General features: G+C 35.4%; 1 protein-coding gene across 2 annotated transcripts in view; it reads right to left on the bottom strand.

The window, feature by feature from the left end:
• Positions 1–24,202, bottom strand: part of EFL1 (elongation factor like GTPase 1) — a 150,946-nt gene that overhangs the window by 81,087 nt on the left and 45,657 nt on the right. For both annotated transcript variants that reach the window (XM_079127388.1, XM_079127389.1), the window contains exon 15: positions 18,916–19,054. In XM_079127388.1, the coding sequence (XP_078983514.1) occupies positions 18,916–19,054 (139 nt within the window). The remainder of the gene's footprint in view (positions 1–18,915; positions 19,055–24,202) is intronic.

Here is a 24,202-nt window from a genome sequence, read left to right as displayed (position 1 = left end):
AAATAAGGTGCATCATTCTTCTGAACCTTTACAGTGGCCTTTTGTGATCCTTACCTTACAACTGAGGAAACTAAAGATCAGAGAGCTTGAGCCTTTTGCCAAACTACATAGCTATAAAACAACTGAGACAGAATTTAACTCAGAATATTCTATTACACTTTCTACTTCTCTACTCAATTCTATGGAATAAATTCTATAAAAATCACCAGTGAGGTCAAGGAAAGATATTAACACTGTCTTCCCTTATAATTTATGTGTGTGTGTGTGTGTGTGTGTGTGTGTGTGTGTGTATAATTTAAGATATCAAAAAGGTAAAAAGAAAAATAAAATAAACAGGCCCACTACTTATCTGAAGAAACAAAAATACCAGTAATGGTGTATTCCTCCTTAGTTCTCTCTCAAACTAAACATTACCTTGTACTACTATCTTTCTGTGCATTCTTTTATTATTATGTATCTGTTCCTAAATAATACATAGTACTTACAGGTTTTTATTGATATAAATGGTCTGCAATGTGTTTCTTTTTAAAATTCATTATACTTGTGAGACTGCCCAAGGTTAACTTATACACAATATAAATATTATGCATTTTTGCTAATGTATAATATTCTATTTCATAACTACACCACGATTTATTTTCTGTTTTTCTGTCAATAGATATTTAGTTGTTTCCTTTTATTTCCCCTTAAATAGTGCTACCATTAACTCCATTTTTTAAGAATTTTTTCGGTTGTCAACAGATTTTTCTTTTATTCATTTATACTGGGTGCTGAGTATCGAACCCAGGGCCTCACACATGCCAGGCATACGCTCTACCACTGAGCAACAACTCCAGCCCTACTATGAACTTCTTTGTATGCATTTTCGCTTTTAAGAGCAGACTTAGTTTCTCTAAGATATATTACTCAGATGCAGAACTGTTGCATTTGGGGATCATGTATTCCTCAAAATTCCTTCCATATCTACAACACCAAGATACTGCCTGATTTTAACATTTTTGTCATTCTAATGGTTATGAAAGGAAATCTCATTTGGTTTAAAAATGCACTTCATTGATTACTTCACATCTAAGGTGTCTGCCACATATGCTGACATCATATTTTAGATCATTCTAGAAACATGGTTCTCCATCCAACATCACCTTCCTCTAAACTACACACTTAATCTTGACATGAAGATATGTCAAGTCTTCATAATTACTGCCACTACTCAAATTCATATTTACTTTTATCACTCAAAAGTTACCTTCCCCAAACTAACCTCATAGTCTTTTAAGTAAATACCTTTACTTTTGGAAAGCAAATTTTTAAAAAGTCTATTTAACAAATTTACCCCAGGCCCTAAACCTTATAATAAATATTCTCATTGCTAAGTCTTTGTGTACAATGTTAATTATTCCTCCAAATTAATTCCTATAGACAATACTTCTGGGACAAAGGATTATTTTTCATCATAGGTTTATTTAAAATCCTTGATAGGCAATGCCAAATGGTACTCCAAATGAATTCTATCAATTTATAGGTATAAAAGAGTGTGTTTTGACTTTCCTTAATATCTTTTTTGACAATCAGTTGATTGTCTATTGAAAAAGGTCAAATCTGATCTTATCAACAAGAAGGCTACTGTGTGAACCATCATGGAGATCTTCCCAAGCTTCACTAAACCATTTACAAAAGATATATTATTTACCCATTCTACTATGTGCTATAAATACTAAACCCAAATGTCTCACTATTAGGCTCTGGAACTTGACCTTTGCTTGGCCCATTACTGCCCACTCTTTCCTGCTTCCTATATCTGACACTTGACCTGCTAGTGTCTTATTAATTTAGTTAAATTTTAGGCTCTGATCTTCCTGGACTACCCAGTGTTGGCATAATAACCATGCTAATGATTAAATATTCAACTCACAAGTATGTTCCCAGTATATCTTTGGAATAAAATGTGCTCATTATTACATGCATGTTCTAAATACAATTATTCAGTTTATAACTACCGTATCTAAAATAGACTTAGGCCAAAACCACAGATAGAAATAAAGAAAGGAGTCTATCAGCTAAGTGTGCAGTAAGTGGCTCTGTGGCACTCCTTCCCCTCCAAACAGAAGGTCAGAGGGCCCAACACTTGGAAAGAAGATGGTCTCAGTGGCATTTCCTCTAAACTTGCCCCTAGGGAAGCCTCAAACTATCTTAGAATAGCCTGTAGTCCTTCCTGACCAGCACTTCACTCAGGCCAATTTTATATTTCCGTGTCTGTGTAACGCTCACTGGACTCCAAATTCCCACTTCTTTCCAGAGCCTGTGATCTAACCTAGTCTGAGAACCATCTAATGATTTGCTGGCAAGTGCTCACTGTGGCTTCTCTATGCACTTACTATGCTTCACAATCTCACTCTGTCCCAAACCTTCCTTACTCTCACCCAATGTCCATGTTTTCTACATTGTTGAGTTGGGAGAAGACTATATCTTCTATCATTAATCATTTGATTTTTCATCACATTTTTCATATTGCTCCCTTCACTCCCTCTTTCTCATTCTGATAAGTAAGTATAATCAACTCCAGTAAATATACACACACCTGGACCCAACTATTTCTTCAAAGTGTTCTTCCATTTTTCTCCTTTCTTTAACTGACAAAATTCAGAAAAAAAAAAAAAAAAAAGGTATTTCAATTGCTTCTTGCTTCTATCTCCCCTGATGATCTGGTCTCTACTTTGTGTCACTTAAGAATAAGAAAAGGTGAGAGATACAGGTTTAATTTCATTTTACTGCATATGGATTTCCAGTTTTGCCAGCACCATTTGTTGAACAGCTATCTTTTTTCCACTGTATGTTTTTGGCTTTTTTGTCTAGTATGAGGTGACTATATTTATGTGGTTTTGTCTCTGTGTCTTCTATTATGTACCATTGGTCTACCTGTCTATTTTGGTGCCAATATCATGCCATTTTTGTTACTATTGCTCTGTAGTACAGTTTAATGTGTGGTATTGTGATAGCTCCTGTTTCACTTTTCCTGCTTCGAAATGTTTTGGCTATTCGAGGTCTTTTGTTCTTCCAGATGAAGTTCATGATTTTCTCTATTTCTGTGAGGAATGTCATTGGGATTTTAATTGGAATTGCACTGAATCTGTGTAGCGCCTCTGGTAGAACCCAATCAATAAATGGGTCAAGGAACTGGACAGACACTTTACAGAAGAAGACATACAGGCGATTAATAAATATATGAAAAAGTGTTCAACATCTCTAGTAATTACAGAAATGAAAATTAAAACAACTCTAAGATTTCATCTGACTCCAATCAGAATGGCTATTATAAAGAACACAAACAATAACAGATGCTGGCATGGATGTGGGGAAAAAGGCATACTTCTACATTGCTGGTAGAATTGCAAATTGGTGCAGCCACTCTGGAAAGCAGTGTGGAGAATCCTCAGAAAACTTGGAATGGACCCACCTTTTGACCCAGTTATCCCACTCCTCGGTTTATACCAAAAGGACTTAAAATCAGCATACTACAGAAACACAGCCACATCAATGTTCATAGCAGTTCAGTTCACAATAGCTAGATTGTGGAACCAAACTAGATGCCCTTCAACAGATGAATGAATAAAGAAACTGTGGTATATATACACAATGGATTATTATTCAGCCATAAAGAAGAATAATATTATGGCATTTGCAAATAAATGGATGGAATTGGAGAATATCATGCTAAGTGAAATAAGCCGATCCCAAAAAAATCAAAGGCCAAATGTTTTCCCTGATAAGTGGAGAATGATATATAATGTTGGTGGGGGGTGTGGGGAGTGAGAGAAGAATGGAGGAACTTTAGATTATGTAGAAAGAAATGAGAGGGAGGGTGTATGAAAAATGGTAGAATGAGACAGACATCATTACCCTACATACATGTATGATTACACGAATGGTATGAATCTACATCGTGTACAACCACAGAAATGAAATGATGTACCCCATTTGTGTACAATGAATCAAAATGCAGTCTGTAAAAAATAAAAAAATAAATAATTAAATTTAAAAAAAAAGAATAAGAAAGGAGTTGCTGGGGTTGTGGCTCAGTGGTAGAACACTTGCCTAGCATGTGCAAGGCACTGCGTTCAATTACATAATAAATAAATAAATAAAATAAAACTATAGAAAAAAAAGAATAAGAAAGGAATATATTCTTTGGAGATGGAGAGGAAAAATTCCCATCAAAAATTCTTTGATCTCATGTAATGTCTAGACTGGAAATTAGTTTATTAAGAACTATTAATTAAGCTATGAAGCTATCTATTCAAAAGAAATTATGTAGTCATATCTGTTACTTCTGTCAGTGAAAATGAGAATCAACAGACACAACTTAACCTATAATAAGGATTTTATCAAACACATGCTAACAATCCAATCTGAGGTAACAGAGAAAGGGAAATTCACTTTCCTATAACCTGCTTCAAAGGATAAAGGGATCAGTACCTTCTCACATTTGTAATGTGCAACTGAAGTCCATTGGTTGTAAAGAATTGATTTAGGGTAATATAAAAATGCTATAACAAAAAGAATATTAGATATTTGAGTAAAGAAATTCAGTCAAAAGTCATAATGAAGATTTAGGCCATAAGTGCTTTAATTTGAAAAAGAAACAAATGAACTAACTCTTGCAACTGAAGAAATGTAGAATCTATAGTAAACAAGAAGAAAGATGTTGCCAAAAAAAATGAATATACAAAAAAATGTGAAATATACAAGAGATTCTTTTTTTTTTTTTTTTTTTTTTTGTGGTACCAGGGTTGAACCCAAAGTTGCTTAACCACTGAGCCAAAAACCCAGCCCTTCTTTATGCTTCATTTTGAGGCAGGGTCTCCCTAAGTTGCTCAGGGCCTCAAGAAACTACTGAGGTTGTCCTGGAACTTGTGATCCTCCTACCTCAGCCTCCCTGGCCTCTGTGATTACAAGCATATGCCACCATGCCCACAGAGAAATTGATTCTTTAAGGGTAGAAAGAAAGACACAATATGAAAAACCATCAGTACAACTGATCAAGAGAAAAGGGAAAAAAATCCCAAATATAGAAACAAAAAAAGTTAAATAGTAACAGATAAAGGTGCAGACAAATATTCCAGCTTTCTTACTGTATATTATTAAAAGATCTGGAAATTTACTTAATAGTTCTAAGCTTATATTTTCCTATCTGTAAAATTTATCTATCTTATCTGGCAGGGAATAAATAAGATAATCACTTTTAAATATTTAGTACAGTTTTGACAGACGGTAAGCATTAACAGATGTTAAATGTTGATGTCATTATTCTAACCCCTTAGTAGCAGTCTCCATGCAAATGAACCAGATAATTCAATAGTATTCATTATTAGAGCATATGGTACTGATGTAAGAAACAGAAAAAATAGCATGAAGGGGACAATGACAATTAGGAACATTATTTAATCAACTAAGTATAATCAACTAAATATAGCTAGTTTTATGGATAGTAATAAAAAAACTCTAAGCCATTTAAACTATTTTATAGAAAAGAACAAAACCACCTTCTAATGAATTTAATCTAATGCTGACATCCAAACTCAATATAAAATTTAAAAAAACACAAAAATTATAGACCAGATAAGCATACAACTATAAGCATATATAACTAAAGGTTCAGCCAAAAATCCAAAATCTGAAACTTTTGAGTACTCACAAGATGCCACAAGTAGAAAATGCCACACATGACCTCATGTGTCAGATCCTAGTTCAAATACAGCCCACAAAAAATTGCATCAAATTACCATCAAGCTATATGTATAAGATATAAATGAAACACAAATGAATTTTGTGTTTAGACCTGGGTCCCCTCTCCAAGATACCTCATTGTGTATATTCCAAACTCCCCTCCCCCACAAAAAAACTCCTCAATCTGAAATGTACCTTATCCCAAGCATTATGAACCTATACCAATGAACTAAATTTACTGCTCTATTAACATACCTGAAATACATTCATCAAATACAAAATGAGTTTAGTATTGGGAAAGTGTTATTCTGATTCATAGCATAAGTGGGTCAAAATAGAAAAACCATATGTATCACCTGAAAGATGTGGAAAACGTCAGTTGATAAAACTTCAACAGCTATTCACATTTAAAGAATCAAACTAGTAAATAGAAATAGGAGGATGCATTTTTTTTTCATTACAAAGACTATTCAGTTCACATGTTAGAGAACACACATTTATGGAAATTCCTATAACATAAGAAATAAAACAAAAATTATTATTATACCACTAGCATAATTCTGGAAATTACAGCAAATGCAATTAAACAAAGGTAAATTACAAATAATCAGAGAAGAGACTGCACTTAGAGAAAAATGTACAAATTTCAAAACCATACAGAGTGTAAGATTTTTCAAAGGTACACTCACACATTCCTGGTGGGACTGCACAGTGGTAAGATTTTTCAAATAAAAAACAATGTTACTGAACTATATGTTTAAAAGTGACTAAGATGATAAATTTTATATTATGTGTATTTTACAACAATTTAAAATACACACACACACACAAATATGGGTGGTTATATCTATAGTAAGAGATAACCTATACATATAAGCTTAACAGTATTTTGAAATGGACCTGCATTAAGATTTATACTACATTAAAAGTTAGTTTTAATTTTTTGTTGTAACTGTAGTGCTAGAGATTGAACCCAAGATCTTGTGCATGCTAAGCTCTATAACTGAGCTACATCCAAATCCCAAAAATTACTTTTAAAAAAGTTAAAATATTAATTATATATGAGAGCTATTACATTAAAATTAAGAAGACAAACTTACAATAAAGAAATCAGGAAAGGAAACATAAGCATACAAAATTGGAAGTTTGAAAGACACAGTATGCCAGTTTGAAAGAACCTGACCCAGCTGGCTTTATTAGTGAACTTGTTCAAAACTTTAAAAAAAAAAAAAAAAAAAGATAATTTTCATACCACAAATTTCTTTGCACTGTCTTTTGTCTTTTGTTGCACTGTCTAGCTTGGTTGCCACTAGTCACACCTGGTTACTAAATCCTTGAAATGTAATTTCCTGATTTCAATCTGGTTAGGTTTAAATAACTGAGTGTAGCTAGTGGTTACCAACTGAACAGTATAGCTATAGAGGGTAGAAAAGATGGAAGCTACTGGGCATGGCGGTGCATGCCTATAATCCCAGCGGCTGGGGAGGCTGAGACTGGTGGATAAGTTCAAAGCCAGGCTCATCAAAGGCAAGGCACTAAGCAACTCAGTGAGACCCCATCTCTAAATAAAATACAAAATAAGGACTGGGGATATGGCTCAGTGGTTGCAGGCCCTTGAGTTCAATCCCCAGAAAACCAGCGCCCCCCCAAAAAAGGGGAAAGATGGAAGGTTCACATTTTGATATGTTTATGATACCAAGAAAACAACAGTCAATTTTACTTATGATATAATAAAAAAAAAATCTGGATAAAAAGTTTTTAAGTTAATCTAACAGGTATGAAAAAAATATGCAATCATCAAGAGCTGGAGTTTTTCCTCTAGGAATGGAATGGCATCTTAATAGCCAGAAAATTAAATATAATTCATGATATTAGTTACAGCAAGGAGAAAAACTCTATAACTTTGTCTTCAAATGCTGAGAATACATCAATATAAGTCAGTAGGTACTCCCCAGTTTTTTTTTTTTTTTAAAAGAATACTTTCCTAGCATGATAAGTAAGAAATACTAAGAATCAACAAACATCAACTAATCTGAAACTAAAACAGGAACATTGCCATTAAGGTCAGGAAGAAACTAGACAGAACAACAACTATTATACAAATATTATCATTTGCCACATTCTTATAAGCAATATGAAGACAAAAAGAAATATGACATAATTATTAGATAAAATAATAAAATCATCATCATCTATAAAAGGAAAACCATTAAAATCAGTTGCAAGTACTAAAACTAACAAGTGACTAATCCAGCTGTTAGCTTTTAATCATTAAAACAGATTCACTCCAAGTGTTGATAATAATATATTTAAAAGAAATTCATTAGTAAGTAAATTTAAGTATCACAAAAGTACCATGAAGTCTTCAGGGCCACATATTGTTGAGATTTCCCTTGGAATAAATTAAATTAAATTTGGTTAAACCCTTCAAAGGTTTCTTACTCCTATGTTATCCCACATGACTAAGGATTCTGTCTCTCTCTCTCTCTCAACCTACACAAACTGCATTCAATCCACACTGATTACTGATACTGACTTCCTATGGGTTCAACAACCAACCATGGCAGAACTAAAACCAGTTCAGAAAAAAGGATAACTAATATTATTTTCTTCATGCTATGAAAAGGAATATCATGTTTCTTCTCAGAGTATACCCCTGAACTTTTAAAGGTTTAACCATATGAAAGAAATCTAAATGAGTATGTGTAAAGGCTAAAGATTTGGAATTCTAATTCAATTTCCCCTCACACTTTAATAGGAGCCTGTAGCAAACATTTACTTTTGGAAATATTTTTGGTAGGGTAATGAACAAAAGGCTATTGTGTGTTAAACATAGTGAGGTTTCTCTGGTCCCATCTACACCAACTTTACAAACATCAGGTTGGAATTAAATGATTTTAAACTTTAAATCAACAATTTCCAGACCACAAAACCTACTCCATACTTATCAGTACATATAAGTTCTCTAAGTGAATTATAGCTGAGTTTGAATGTGAAATCTGCATTTTCAGGTGCCAAAAAAAAGAACTTTCTTTTAGACTTTGGACACATAATGCTGAATTGTCCAAGAATGCCATATAATGTTTTCATTTCCTTTTCCAACAAAAATTTTTTCATCTGTACTTGATAAATTTACTGACTCTATCACTCCTGATGAAAAGCATATGGATATCAATCATATTACTCTACTATTTTCTTATTAAATAGAAATTGTAACTTTTCTCTAAGTTAACAAAGTAAAAAAGGTAGTTCAGAACCACTGTGAATATCTGTCTATATTTGTGGTATGTGTCCTGCAATGGGTCTTCTAAAATGCAAAAGGAGATAAGAAATTATCTATGATTAGTGTGTGCTAGTTTTAAAACATGTACACAGCTTCTTGGACATGTCTCCCATCAAAAGGTAGAGTTAGTTCCCTCCCTTTGAACAAGGGCCAGTCTCAGTGACTCACTTCTAATAAACAGAATGTGGCAGAGGTACAGCTGAAGGCTGTGGAGGCTAGGTCATAAAAGGTGACATAGCTTCCTCCTGGCTCCCCCCGCTTGGATGCTCACCCCTAAAACCCAGTCACCATGCTGTAATGAAGCCAAGCAGCCATATGGAAAGGCCTCAGTTCCACTCCCAACCAAGGACCCTGCCAAGACCCAGCATCAACTGCAGTCATTTGAGTGAAAGACTCTTCATAAGATTCTAGCCTTTAGAAGCTTTGAGCTATCTCAACAGACACCACTGGGACAAAGACAAGCTGTCCCCACCAAACTTCAAATTGCAGATGCATGAAAAATGAAAGTCATCTTTATTTTAAGCCACTAGGCTTTGAGTGATTTATTATGCAAGAACAAGTAACTGGAACATGTAGATTATTCTGGCCAAAGTCTCCTACCTTATCCTTTCCATTTCAAATTTACCTGAGAAGATAAACCTGTCTGAAACAAACGAACTGTGCTGACAGAACAGGTCTCAGTTAACTCACCCTAGCAACCTGTTGGCTAAAATCCCAGCATTCTTTACACTTGACTGCCAGCTAGCCTTCTTGTTAGCTCTTTGCTTCTCATCTCTTAACACAAAATTCCAGTCTCCTCTTTTATTCTGTCTTAAACTTACTGCTCACTTTAAAGAGTTGCTTTTATTAAACACCCTGGCTTATGAAACTGTTGCTACTGCTAACATATGTTCCACATGTTTAATCAATGGACAAATGAAATCTGCCTGAAAAAGTTATTCTATGAATCTGAGGCTGGTAACTAGTTCAAGATGTTTTGATAGAGCCATTCAAATAGGTTGTAAGTCCAGCCAAGTAGCCATATCAAAATATTTGCTGTTCCTTCTAATGAACACCAAGAGGGGGAATATCTTAATTACTGAAATAATTTAAGACACACAACCCTGAAAAGGTTTTTATGATGTATGCACTAAGAATTTTTACCTTATTCCATTCCCAGATGTCAACCTGCTATAATATAATGGCTATTTTAACGATTGATTCTGTTAGTATTTCATAACATTGTTAGTATTTTATAGCTTTGGCAATAAAATATATTCCATTCAACCTTATTTAATGTTTTGTCCTTAAACTTTAGGATAAATGATATAAAAGTTATGATAAATATAATAAAAGTATCCCTAGGAATCCATAAATACTCTTCTTAGAAAAAAAATTTAAAGTAGCTATTCTGCTTCTACCATAAGAAACGTTATCAGCCATTGCCCTATTCTGAAACATCTCGTAAAACTGATGCAAGTGACACCCAGCAAGGTTGCACAATTGGCCTATGGTCATATAACCAGTTCATTGCAAAACTGTGACCAGAGTTTGGTATAATCATACTTCTTAGGCACACAGGAAGCTCTAAGGCTTGGATCAGTAGAAGAAAAATAATTACTGTATGTCTCAATCCAAAAGGAAAGTCAAAGTGGTTAGCTGGATTCTAACTCCTTTGATGTTATACTCACAGTCCTTCTATTGGACTACCTTTCTCATTAATGTAAAGAAACAAACTAAGAAACTAACAGAAGGACCTCAGGTGATGGGGGGTTATGTGACTGACAGTGTAGACTGGCTATCTAGAAAATGATCTACAACCCCAATATTCTTCATGTTAAATACAAAAGCTATAAGGGTCAAACTCAATCCTGGGTCTCCTCCGTAGTTAGGGGTGACAATGTGACAAAATTACAAAACTGAGAATATATATATATAAGTGCTAGGGAGGGTATTCTCAAATAGAAACATTAATCCTGTTGAGAGGCCTGGACCATTGTGCCCTCGTCTCCTGAAGAATGTGGATGTGACTTTTGGAGATACAAAACCCATCTTGAGGTTTGCAAGGGGCAGAGAGAAGGAACCTGGCTCTCCAATTACACAGTTCAGCCATCACAGCGACTCTGGACTATCTATCCTTGGGCTTCCTATTGAGTGAATTTTAAGACTATGCAGTTCATTTTTTGGTTACCCAGAGCTAAATACAATCCTAAGTCTTATAGGAAATAAACCTGGCTTTTCCTTCTCAATCTACTTTGTCCTCAAGTGGTCTGTCCTTCTGGCTTAGTCATAGATGGGTAAATTTGGGAAATAAATGTTTAGCCACCTTCAACTTCACCTCACTTCCTGCCATGACCCCATAGTTTCTTAAAAGATAAATAAGAAAGCAAGGTATATAACTATTTTCTCCAAGACGAAATGAACAAACTTGCAGTAGGTCTCCCAGTAGCAGATGGCAGAGCCAATGCTGCCTGGAGAGACTAATGACAGAGAGGTTTCTATCCTTACAGAACACTTAAACTCAATCCTAGACAGTATTTAAATAACCAAAAACCAGAAAGAAAAAAATTAGAAATGAATGCATGTCATATTCCTAACTTCTACTGGGGAAAAAACATAAACCTGATGCCTTAATTATAGGAGATATTACAAAAACCATCCATTCAACAGAGTATCTTTTCTTTTACTTGAGCATCATTTTGGAGATTCTCCATGTCAAGGTTTATGTAAGTCAAAAACAAAGAGGAGAGCCAGGCCCCATAGGACCCCTGGCCGGACTGACTGAGCCCTATCTCCAGGATCCCTCAGCCCGACCGATCACTCCCTGCCTCTGGGGCCCTCACATCCACTGACTGCTCCCTGCTGCCAGGACCCCCAGACCAACTGACTGCACCCTATAACTGGGGCCCCAGACGGACTGATTGCACCCGGCCTCCAGGATCCCACAACCACACCAAACACACGGGACCTCCAGGACCCCTGCCAGACCAACTTCATCCCGTCTCCAGGACCTCCAGCTGAACACGTCCACCCCTGAGGTACAGCTCCCCATTTGCCAACACACTTCGAAGCCAGAGCGGCCATCTTGGATAATCCTGGAAGCCTTAGCTCCAATCTTTGGGTGGGCAAATCCCATTCTGAGACACCTGCTGGAGGCTTGAAGCTCATTGTCAGGTACTTCTCATGCATCAGGCTACTGAACACTGGAAGGTTTCATTAGTATATGACTGCTATACAGTAGATTTTCTTTTTTTCTCCTTTTTAAAAAAAATTTAAGTTTTTATTTCTTCACTTTTCTTGCTCTCTTTTTCTTTTGTTTACCTGTTCCCTCAGAGTCTCTTTCTCCCTTTTTTGCATGCTAACATTGGATTTCTTTTGATTACACTCTCACCCTTTCTCTTTTCTAGAACTTCTGTATATTATTTTCTTATCCCATTAACAGCCATATTCTACATCCCTCTGCATCCTCTTTGTCCTCCATTAGAAACTGCAGACCTTATTGCAAACCTGTTTGTTTTACCAAAGATAACATTTGAACTCACTTTGTTTATTATGACAATTTTGTTATTGTCCCCATAGGGGCTATTTGGTCTAGGATTGCATAGTGTCTGATTTGGGCACTGCTAATATTGATCTCCCCTTAAAGAAAGGGTTTTGGAAACCTATAGGACCACTATAAGCCTATAGGGGGAAATCTGCAATACCCCAGATCTGCACTGCTACAGGGGAAGATACGCGAACAACATGAAAAAAACAGGAAAAGAAAATGATCCAAACAAATCTAGATTCTATATTAATAGAATCCAATGACAGTATGTTAGAAGAAATGTCCGAAAAGATTAAGATGATTCACGAAACAAAGGATGAGATAAGAGAGCAAATGCAGGCAATGAATGATAATACCAATAAGCTGAAAGAGCACCTGCAGGAAGCAAAAGATCATTTCAACAAAGAGATAGAGATTCTCAAAAAAAAAACCAAACAGAAATCCTTGAAATGAAGGAGACAATAAACCAAATAAAAAACTCAATGGAAAGCATCACCAATAGACTAGACCACTAGGAAGACAGAACCTCAGACAATGAAGACAAAATATTTAATCTTGAAAATAAAGTTGCCCAAACAGAGAACAGGGTAAGAAATCATGAACAGAATCTCCAAGAACTATGCGACATCATGAAAAGACCAAATTTAAGAATTATTGGGATTGAGGAAGGCACAGAGATACAAATCAAAGGAATGAACAACCTATTCAATGAAATAGTATCAGAAAATTTCCCAAACTTGAAAAATGAAATGGAAAATCAAACACAAGAGGCTTACAGAACACCAAATGCACAGAATCACAGCAGATCCACACCAAGACACATTATGATGAAAATGCCTAACATTCAAAATAAAGATAGGATTTTGAAGGACGCGAGAGAAAAGCTTGAGATTACATATAGGGGGAGACCAATACGGATAGCAGCGGACTTCTCAACCCAGACTCTAAAAGCTAGAAGGGCCTGGACCAACATATTTCAAGCTCTGAAAGAACATGGTTGCCAACCAAGAATCCCTGTACCCAGCAAAACTAACCTTCAGATTTGAAGATGAAACAAAATCCTTCCATGATAAACAAAAGTTAAAAGAATTTACAAGTAGAAAGCCTGCACTACAGAATGTTCTCAACAAAATATCCCATGAGGAAGAAATGAAAAACAACAAGGGAGGTCAGCAAAGGGAGGAACTACCTTAGAGAAAAAGCACTCAAAGGAGAAACCAAGCCAACTTAAAAACCAAAAATAAGCCAAATGACTGGGAATACAAATCATTTCTCAATAATAACCCTGAACGTTAATGGCCTAAATTCCTCAATCAAAAGACATAGACTGGCAGAATGGATTAAAAAGAAAGACCCAACAATATGCTGCCTGCAAGAGACTCATCTCATAGAAAAAGACATCCACAAACTAAAGGTGAAAGGATGGGAGAAAACCTACCACGCACATGGACTCAGTAAAAAAGTAAAAAATAAAAAAGTAAAAAATCCTTATATCAGATAAAGTGGACTTCAAGCTAAAGTTAGTCAGAAGGGCTTAAGAAGGACATTTCATACTCCTTAAGGGAACCATAAATCAGGAAGACATAACGATAGTAAATATTTATGCCCCAAACAATGGTGCATCCCTGTACATCAAACAAATCCTTCTCAATTTCAAGAATCACATAGACCACAACGCAATAATTCTGGGCGACTTTAACGCACTGCTGTCACCACTAGATAGATCCTCCAAACAAAATCCAACCAAAGAAACCATAGAACTCAATAACACAATCAATAACCTAGACTTAATAGACATATATAGAATATTCCGTCCATCAACGAGCGGATACACTATCTTCTCAGCAGCACATGGAACCTTCTCGAAAATAGACCATGTATTATGCCACAAAGAGGCCCTTAGGAAATGCAAAAAAATAGAGATACTGCCTTGTGTTCTATCAGATCATAATGGACTGAGAATAGAAATCAATGACAAAATAAGAAAGGGAAATTACTCCAACACTTGGAGACTAAATAATATGCTATCGAATGAAACACGGATAACAAAAAACATCAGGGAGGAGATTAAAAAATTCCTAGAGGTCAATGAGAATGATGATACAACATATGAAAATCTATGGGACACTATGAAAACGGTACTAAGGGGAAAATTCATTGCATGGAGTGCATTCCAGAAAAGAATATAAAGTCAACAATTAAATGATCTAACATTACAGCTCAAAGCCCTAGAAAAAGAAGAACAGAATAACAGCAAAAGTAGTAGAAGACAGGAAATAATTAAAATCAGAGCTGAAATCAATGAAATTGAAACAAAAGAAACTATTCAAAAAATTGACATAACAAAAAGTTGGTTCTTTGAGAAAGTAAACAAAATAGATAAACCCTTAGCCACACTAGCAAAGAGAAGGAGAGAGAAGACTCAAATTACTAAAATACATGATGCAAAAGGAAATATCAGGACAGACACCACTGAGATACAGAACATAATGAGAAGCTACTTTGAAAATCTGTATTCCAACAAAATAGAAAGTACCAAAGACATTGACAAATTTCTAGAGACATATGCTCGTCCCAAACTGAACCAGGAGGACATACACGATTTAAACAGATCAATATCAAGCAATGAAATAGAAGAAGCCATTAAAAATCTACCATCCAAGAAAAGCCCAGGACCAGATGGATTCTCAGCCGAGTTCTACAAGACCTTCAAAGAAGAACTCATTCCAATACTTCTCAAAGTATTCCAGGAAATAGAAAACGAGGGTACCCTACCAAACTCATTCTATGAAGCTAATATCACCCTCATACCCAAACCAGGAAAAGACACATCAATATCCTTGATGAATATAGATGCAAAGATCCTTAACAAAATATTGGCAAACCGTATCCAAAAACATATTAAGAAAATTGTGCACCACGATCCAGTGGGGTTCATTCCTGGAATGCAAGGATGGTTCAACATTCATAAATCAATAAACGTAATCCATCATGTCAGTAGACTTAAGGATAAGAATCATATGGTTATTTCAACTGATGCAGAAAAAGCGTTCGACAATATACAACACCCTTTCATGCTCAAAACACTAGAAAAAATAGGGATAGTAGGAACATACCTGAACATTGTAAAGGCTATTTATGCTAAGCCCATGGCCAACATCATTCTTAATGGAGAAAAACTGAAACCATTCCCTTTAAAAACGGGAACAAGACAGAGATGTCCTCTTTCACCACTTCTATTCAACATTCTCCTCGAAACTCTAGCCAGAGCAATTAGGCAGACTAAAGAAATTAAAGGGATACGAATAGGAAAAGAGGAACTTAAGCTGTCACTATTTGCAGATGACATGATTCTATATTTAGAGGATTCATAAACCTCCTCCAGAAAACTTCTAGACCTCATCAATTAATTCAGCAGAATAGCAGGCTATAAAATGAACACGCATAAATCTACAGCATTTTTATACGCAAGCGACGAAACAGCTGAAAGGGAAATGAGGAAAACAACTCCATTTGCAATAGCCTCAAAAAAAAATAAAATACTTGGGCATCAATCTAACCAAAGAAGTAAAAGATCTCTACAATGAAAAGTACAAAACACTGAAGAAAGAAATTAAGGAAGACCTTAGAAGATGGAAAGATCTTTCATGTTCTTGGATAGGCAGAATTAATATTTTCAAAATGGCCATACTACCAAAGGTTCTATACAGATTCAATGCAATTCCAATTAAAATCCCAATGATGTACCTCACAGAAATAGAGCAAGCAATCATGAAATTCATCTGGAAGAATAAGAAACCCTGAATAGCTAAAGCAATCCTTAGCAGGAAGAATGAAACAGGGGGTATGGCAATACCAGAACTTCAACTATACTACAAAGCAATAGTAACAAAAACGGCATGGTATTGGCACCAAAATAGACAGGTAGATCAATGGTACAGAATAGAGGACATGGACACAAACCCACATAAGTACAGTTATCTCATACTAGACAAAGGTGCCAAAAATGTGCAATGGAGAAAAGATAACCTCTTCAACAAATGGTGCTGGGAAAACTGGAAATCCATATGCAGCAGAATGAAACTAAACCCCTATCTCTCACCATGCACAAAACTCAACTCACAATGAATCAAGGACCTTGAAATCAGACCAGAGACCCTGCATCTTATAGAAGAAAAAGTAGGCCCAAATCTTCATCTTGTTGGCTTAGGATCAGACTTCCTCAACAGGACTCCTATAGCACAAGAAATAAAAGCAAGAATCAGTAACTGGGATAGATTCAAACTAAATAGCTTTCTCTCAGCAAAGGAAACTATCAGCAATGCGAAGAGAGAGCCTACAGAGTGGGAGAATATCTTTGCCACTCATACTTCAGATAGAGCACTAATTTCCAGAATCTATAAAGAACTCAAAAAACTCTACACCAAGAATACAAATAACCCAATCAACAAATGGGCTAAGGAAATGAACAGACACTTCACAGAATAAGATGTGCAAACAATTAACAGATATATGAAAAAATGTTCAACATCTTTAGTAATAAGAGAAATGCAAATCAAAACTACACTAAGATTCCATCTCATACCAATTAGAATGGCGATTATCAAGAATACAAGCAACAATAGGTGTTGGAGAGGATGTGGGGAAAATTGTACACTCATACATTGCTGGTGGGACTGCAAATTAGTGCAGCCACTCTGGATAGCAGTGTGGAGATTCCTCAGAAAACTTGGAATGGACCTACCATTTGACCCAGCTATCCCACTCCTCGGCCTATACCCAAAGGACTTAAAATCAGCATACTTCAGAGATACAGCCACATCAATGTTCATAGCGGCTCAATTCACAATAGCCAGACTATGGAACCAACCTAGATGCCCTTCAATTGATGAATGGATAAAGAAACTGTGGCGCACATATATATATAAAATGGAATATTACTCAGCTATAAAGAATAATAAAATTATGGCATTTGCAGGCAAATGGATGAAATTGGAGAATATCATGTTAAGTATCTCAGTTAACTTAAGCCAATCTCAAAAATCCAAAAGAGGAATGATCTCACTGATAATCGGATGATGACACTTAATGGGGGGTGGGAGGGGGACAAGAATGGAGGAAGGAGGGACTATATAGAGGGAAAAGAGAGGTGGGAGGGGTGGGGGGAAGGAAAAAAATAATGGAATGAATCAAACATCATTACTCTATGTAAATATATGAATATGCAAATGGATGCTGTTACTCCATGTACAAACTGAAACAATATGTGTCCCATTTGTTTACAATAAAAATAAAATAAAATAAAATAAATAAATAAATAAATAAATAAACAAACAAACAAAGGGGATTGAGTCTAAGCAATACAATAATTCCCAGGAAGGCTTGTGAACAGAAGCAGGGTGCTTTCCATTCTTCTTTCACTGTTCTTTCCAATAAAGTTGGCTGTGGCACCTCATAGTTTTATCAATTGTTAAAGTTCAGTAGTATTTTTTCAAAGGGCAGAAAATAATAGGTAACATTGAGAAGTTAGGAATTTTACTAATTTCATGCGAAAAAAATTTTATATGGATTTATAAATGAAGAAAAGAATGCTTCTCTACAAGGGAGTGCAAAAATGCTTGGCAAATTTCTTGGATTAAGGTTCACAAAACCCAAACCAGTAGCCATTCTCATCAAACAGCCTAGACCTTCACTCTACAAATTAATGAGAATTCATAATCCAATCTATCATTCAATAAATACCTCTATAGCTGATAGTGACCCTAAGGGTTCAGAATACAAGAGTACAATAAGATACAGCATTCCATAGAATCCCTTAATCTGAGTCTTTAAAGTTGCACTAAGTACCTCAAACAGTGAAAACTCTGCACAGGAAGGGCTAAAGTCAAGCAAGTAATAAACACTAAGGAAATAAGGAACAATCTTTATGGAAAAAAATGGCATCTATTAAGTACTATTAATGAAGCAATACTTGAGGAGGAAAAAAAAAAAAAAAAACTGGGGAAAAAGAAATTTGTTTAAATAGACCTTTATATCAGAACAGTTTCCAGAAAATTGGAATCAAATCTGTAGAACCAGAACTGTCTTTAGTTAGACCGTATTGAGTAAAATCCCCTTCTTGAACCCAAATAAATGGAACCCTCACTTAGGATAGAGCATATATCTATATCATAGTCTGTACATTTATTATAGCAAGCAACTGATTCACATGCTGGTTACTCAAATAACACTAAGTTAAAGACACCAGAAAAAAAATTAACAAACTTAAAAAAAAAAATCAGTTATTTCCTTCAAAAATTTCCCTCAATTTTTAGTGACATGTTAGGTAACTTCTCAGAAAGGTATACATATAAAACACACAGTTCACACAGTCTCCCCCTACCTAGCACATTTCCTGGAGGTACCTCCTCTAGATCTTCCAGTTCCCTGCCCATCAGAAGATACAGGTTTTCCAGTGTACAGCAGGCCATGTGAGGGACTGGGGGTAGATCATCTGGTGGGGCTGAGAAGCCTAATGGTACCTAGGTAAAATTTTAAAAAAATGATTAAAGACAAGTTAGGAGGCACGTGAAAACATTTACTGACATCTCTAATTCTTTCTACTCATCAGTAAGATATGGCATAGCCACCATAGCCACCTTTCATGTAAACCTGAAACACACAAATTTGAAATTGTATGATGAAATCTCATTTTATGCATAAAATGTGAAATACTAAAACTTCTCAAATATTTAAAAAACTGTCCAGATTCCCACTTGACCATAGCTTCAATGCTAAGAAACAAATTCCATTGTAACTGGTAGCACATTCTTGCTGCTGGTATTGAGGTGAACCATGCCATACACTGTCTCTGGTGACTACTCTGTTACTGCTTCAACACTCATTATTACTACAATAATTGGAATTTTTTTACTCTTACAATAATGTTCTTCAAAACATTCAACAAGGGCTGGTGCTAGTGCCTGGTAACACATGAAAATAACTAATAAAAATATCACAGAAAAATCTAAACAATTGCTATATCATATGCTATGTTGTTGATCTGGAAGAGAGCATGCTGTGAAATATTAGGAACATTGATGAAGAGACTTTACACACACACACAGCAAAACTATGCTACAAGAGTAACAGATTTATGAGCTCCCCTATATGATATTTATTCTTAAGGAGAAACCGTTTTAAATGATTCAAGGTTTGAGCTGTGTGAAGTCTTCAGCTTAAATACAAGTATCCTGAAAGTAATTCAATCAAAAACCAACATATCTTTGGTATCCACAGGCCCAAGGAGCTTTGCTAGTCATAAGAAGAGGGGAAAAAAAGTCTCAGATACAACATATACAAAGATAACATCACAAACATAGAATGACTGACAAGAAAGTAGTACATACACATAAGTTCATAAAGGCTCAGAGCAAGGAGAGTTTCACACGTTCAGGTAGACCTGGAAACTTAATAAAAATGATGGCCTTTCCCACACATACTTCATCTAAATGTGCATGTTCTGATATAATCAAAACTCTGTAGCTCTAAAGATAGGTTGTTAAGACATAAAAAATACAAGGATTGATGGAGAAAAAGGAATTATTCACAATTTGTCCATCCACTTAAAAACAGATAAATTATAATTTATAAGACAGCAAAGATGTACATATATGACTGCATGACCAATGTGATCCTAAAATTTGTATAATCAGAAAAATGACAGATGATACTTCATTTATGTATGATCTATCAAAATGTATGGATACAGTCTACTATCATGTATAACTAATTAGAACAAAAAAATTTTTAAAAAATAAGCAAGGAGGTAGAGGCATACGATCAATATACAAAAGTTCATAGTATTTCCATAGACTGGCAGCAGACAGAATAATATATATACATTTAAAACCAGTACCTTACAGAATAGCAACAAAATATAAGATAGCTACAAATAAATATAACAAAAGTAGTTGAAAATCCTGATGGAGAAAACTAAAAAAACTTGAATAACAAACATTAAAAATGACCTAAATGAACAAACCTAACCCATATGTGGATGGTAAGATGCTACATTGCAAAATGATGATTCAGGCCAAATGGAATTTATAGTAATTCCAATCAAATTTTCAACAAGGCTTTTCACAGAACCTGAAAGCACAGAGAAGTGGTGAGGAATAAACAAGACACAAAGAAAAACAAGAAGAGACTTGGCCTTTTAGATGTCAAAACATTCAAATGAAGAGAGCACTGAAGAGACACAGTGACAGACAAGCAAAATTTCAAAAAGTAAGCAAGAAACCTAATAGTTTAGGGAAAAAGATCAATTTATATATGAAATTTGTTTATGATGAGTTGAACAAAGCAAATTAGTGGACAGAAATGGACTATTCAGTGATGCCTGAACAACTGGTCATTTGGTAAATAAAAGAAACTGGATCCCTTCATACCATAAACAAACACTGGATTTAACATTTAAAAATATGAAAGGCAAAACATTAGAAGGAAAACATATAGAAGGAAACACAGGAGAAAGTTTTGTGACTTCAATGTGGTTCTAATTCCAATTTTATTAAATAAGCTACAAAAAGCAAAATCCATGAAAGCAGTGATTAATGAATTCAACTACATGAAAATTAAGTACGTCTGTCCATTAAGTAATAACAAACAGGAAGAGAAGACAAGTCCCAAACTTGACAAGAAATCTGCAAAACTTAAACTGACAAGAAATTAGTATCTAGAGTACACAAAAGACTTGTAAGATCCAGGGTTTTCTCAAAAGCAGTGCAGTAGAAAACAGGGAAATGACACTAAGAGATAACGTCACAGGAGAAAATATAATTGACCAACAGATTAATTAAGAGTAGTAAGGAAAATGTAAATTAAGTCTATTATAAAACACCATGTCATGCCCATCAGATTGGCAAAAATTAGAAGCCTAACAATACCAAATTTTGGTGAGGATATAGAACAAGTGGAACAATTGAGCCACACCAGGATACCATTCCATGACTATGTAACTCCTGTTGGGAGTATAAATTAAATTGAAAGACAATTTAATCTAGGCATGGTGGTGCACACCTATAATCCCAGTGCTGAGGAGGCTGAGGCCTTAAGCAATTTAGCATGACCCTGCCTCAAAATTAGAAATAAAAAGGAATGGGTTAAGCACCCCTAGGTTCAATCCCTGGTACCAAAAAAAAAAAAAAAAAAAAAATAAAGAGACAGAGAGAAACAATTTAGAATTATCTTTTTAAGTCAAAGAATACCTAGGCAATTCCACCATAGGTGTATTCTCTATATTCCCTAGAATTTCTTGCAAATATACACAAGAAGGTATATAGAAAAATATTCAAGGTATCATTTGTTTAGCAAAAACAAAAAACCAAAAACAGTCCAAGCCCCAACACAAATATATAGTAACAGGAAAACCAGATAAAGTGTGTACTTATATGATGGAATATTATGCAGAACTGACCAATAAATGAACTATAGGAACAGGTATTAACACAGTAATTTCTCAATACTAAGTGAAAAAAGTCATAGAAGGATAACTACATTAAAGAATCCATTTATAAGTCAGGCACAGTGACACAAGCCTGTAATCCCAGAGGCTCAGGAGACCAAGGCAGGAGGATCTTGAGTTCAAAGCCAGTTTCAGCAAAAGTGAGGTGCTAAGCAACTTAGTGAACTTCTGTCTCTAAATAAAACACAAAATAGGGTTGGGGATTTGGCTCAGTGGTAGACTGCCCGATTTCAATCCCTGGCATTAAAAAAAAAAAAAAAAAAAAATCCATTTGTACAAAGTTCAAAAACATATGAATGTAACATGTTGTAATGGATTTTTTAAGAAATGTACATGTATGTTGTAGAACTATAAAGAAAAGCAAAGCAAGAGAGGATGTGGCCAGCAGACTAAAGGTGCCCTTCCTGGTTGGTCCTTGCTTCCTGGAGTTCACACCTTTGTGTAATCTCCTTGCCAAGTGTGAGTGGGATCTGTGAGACTTGCCTCTAACTAATGGAAAATTCCAAAGGAGACTGTACACCACTCCATGGCTACGTAACATCATACAAGACTGTCTTGCTGGTAGATTCATTCCAGAGGCTCAATGGTTTAATCAAATAAGCCTCTAAGTTGGAAAAATCTCCAAGGCAAGAAGCTGCAGGTGGCCTCTAGGAGGTAAGGGCAGCCAATAGTTACAAAATACCCTGAGGCCTTCATTGCCTGCAGGTGCAGATATTAGTTCTGCAAACATTCTCCAGGTTCTGAAAAACACAATCTTCCCCAGTCAATCCTCTAGCCTGGTCAACACTCTGACTATAGCTTTGTGGGATTCTGAGAAGACACAGTTGAGTCATGCCTAGACTCCTATCATAAAGTCTGATATGATAAAATGTGTATAGTACCAAGCTGCTAAATTTGTTGTACTCCATAATATGCAGCAGTAGAAAAACAGTACAAAAGATAAGTCTAAAATTCTTGGTAGGACTTACTTCTGGGTTAGGTCTGACATATTTTGCTCTTTTTTCTTTCTTTTTTAAGGTACATTGGAATTATGTTTTATGTGGCTTTGATTACAAAACAAAGAGCCATTTTTGCTGTCAATTCATTGTATTATTCCTACTTGAATCATCTGATACATAAGCAGCTGATTTCAACCTGTAGCCCCACAAGAGCAGAGACACACTATGCCCAGAAAGTAAACTGGAGTGCTTATGAAATTTGTAATGCCCAATAAATCAGTGTTTCACTAAATATTTTCTTATCTAGATAATTTAGAGTAAAGAAAAAAAAATTATCAGTTAGTTGACTCCTACTGATAAACAACAAACATCAATAATGGCCAAGCCAAGAAGTTAAGATAATCATAAATAGATTTGTATGCATGTTATTATACCACTTTTAAAATAAAATATAACCCTATAAAATAAAACCTTTTACACACCAAGTGCTGTGCTTCACTCACAGCCCAGCAAGGACTACTTAACTCTCACACAGCATTGAGATCTCTTAAGTACCAAACTGCTAAAACTGATAGAATAAGCATTTAAGGCAAGGAAAAACTGATGGCACAGACTTTTCTTCCACAGCTCCCTCCCTCTCTGCCTTTCAGCTTTCCTGGTTTACCTGCAGACAGGCTGGTTCCTGCAGAGGGAGGAACTCATGTTTTCTGCTTCTGATGTTTTATGTCATCAACTGACAAGCCGCTTCCTGTTGATCCTGATCCTGACTGGTTACCTGTTCTATTAGTATCTTAGTCATCCAATGATCTTTATTGCTTTAATTATAATATGCATTATAATCTTACTTACATCTTACTTTAAAAAATGTTCTGAGACAGTTGCAGTCTGTGGTCTCTTTCACTCTCTGGTTTAGGCATTTTTAGACACCAGTTGTCTAACAGCTTATGGACCCTCCTACTGAATTTCTGGGACCCACCCACTATGTAGGTGTACCTATCACCTGCTCACTCCCCACACTTTTGACCTTAGCCAACCTGTTTTGGGGGTCACCACATTTTTTTTAAGCTCTGCCATTGTCTTGACTCCAGCATGACATCTACTCTTACCCATTCTGTCCTCTAGCTGCAAGGTGATATTTTGCCTTGAAGAGAAAAGCAATAAAGGCTGAAAAGTTGTTCACACACTGGTGTGGTTTCTTAAATGCTAAGATTGTGAGACATAAATAC

Source organism: Sciurus vulgaris (genome assembly GCF_902686455.1).
Source record: "Sciurus vulgaris genome assembly, chromosome: 2".
NCBI lineage: Eukaryota > Metazoa > Chordata > Mammalia > Rodentia > Sciuridae > Sciurus > Sciurus vulgaris.
Note: the sequence above shows the minus strand (reverse complement) of the source record. Positions and strands in the feature narration are given on the sequence as shown.